The sequence below is a fragment of the Brassica oleracea genome, chromosome C6 (assembly GCF_000695525.1).
Source record: "Brassica oleracea var. oleracea cultivar TO1000 chromosome C6, BOL, whole genome shotgun sequence".
In the NCBI taxonomy this organism is placed as follows: domain Eukaryota; kingdom Viridiplantae; phylum Streptophyta; class Magnoliopsida; order Brassicales; family Brassicaceae; genus Brassica; species Brassica oleracea.
In genome coordinates this window covers 6,963,816-6,965,039 of record NC_027753.1, presented here as the reverse complement: position 1 = coordinate 6,965,039, position 1,224 = coordinate 6,963,816, and the positions used below count along the sequence as shown (strand labels likewise).

Here is a 1,224-nt window from a genome sequence, read left to right as displayed (position 1 = left end):
TTTTTTTTTTTTAATGTCTAGAGGTTTTGGTCCTGAAGGTTCCTCCTATATTTCCTACGATGAGGTCCAAGTCATTTTACACTAACTATCTTTAGGAGAACAATATCACTTCTTAGATCCCTATATCTCAGAAACAATATGATCCGAAGAAGAAAGGAGAAGTAGCTAGTACCTGACAAAAGCTTCTTAAAATCATCGCGGCGTGATCTTAGGACTGGGGCAACAATGTATATCGGGTCTGAAAATGAAAACGAGGATGAGAGAGGACAGAGAAGATTAAGAGATCAAATACTAAAACCTTTTGGAGAAGCAGCAAGAAAGTAGAGAGAGCCTGTGAGTGTTGCGGTGATCACAGCTGCAAATGCTTGAGAAAATGGTACAAATGGAGGAAAGACTCCGGTCTAGAGGTTAACAACAAAAACAGCAACAATATATAAAATCCATGAAGAATTTAAATATGCATGTAGAAAAATTGTGAGTTGGTTTTTTACCAGAGATGCCATGCCTCTAGAATCTGTCATCAGTTGTGTCCCTCTCAAGAACATATCAGAAAGAGCACCCTGTGAGAATCAGAGATTTGATCAGCCATAACTCAATCAAAGTTGCTAATCAATGATTCTAGGTGTTCAATGAGACCAGACCTGTACAGCAACACGGTAAAAGAGCTCTTCTCCTATCGAACTGGCCGCCACAATGAGTATGAAGAACATAATGAAAACTCAAATGACTCAAAAATATTTGAAAACATAGTAAAAAAGCTCACCTGCCATGGAGACATTCCGAAGAAAAATCTTCTTAGTTCCTCATCTTCCACATCTCTAATAGCCCTCGCGTGCTGTGTAAGTTTCACAACTTCATCCTAATATCCAGACAAACAGGATTCTTTAAAACCAATTCAAACAAACACTAGAGTAATCATAAAAGGGTTAATGCTCAACGGTAGTGGAGTTAGCAAAGCCACGATCAAGTGTAGTAACCTCCATTACAGGACCGGTGAACTGTCTTGCTCCTCCTCCTCCGGTGCTGTCTCTTTTCTCCATCCCTTCGCTGCTTCGTCCTGCTGAAGCTTTAACGCTTCAGACATTTTCACCACCGCTGAATCTTATTCTCAAGCACCTTCTTCTCTCCAGCTTTAACGTGCACTTTATACATATAATTCTACTTTCATAACAAAATTTATATATGTTATAAATAAATAATAATTTTACATAATAAAGGTATAAA

General features: G+C 38.3%; 1 protein-coding gene across 1 annotated transcript; it reads right to left on the bottom strand.

Annotated features, from left to right (window-relative positions):
- Window positions 1-19: 19 nt before the first annotated feature.
- LOC106299306 lies at window positions 20-725 on the bottom strand. Its single transcript, XM_013735417.1, has 4 exons — window positions 642-725; window positions 492-560; window positions 299-401; window positions 20-238 (listed from the first exon to the last, which is right to left on the bottom strand). The coding sequence occupies exons 1-4, from the start codon at window positions 708-710 to the stop codon at window positions 72-74; spliced, it is 408 nt and encodes a 135-aa protein (XP_013590871.1). The 5' UTR covers window positions 711-725; the 3' UTR covers window positions 20-71.
- Window positions 726-1,224: the final 499 nt, after the last annotated feature.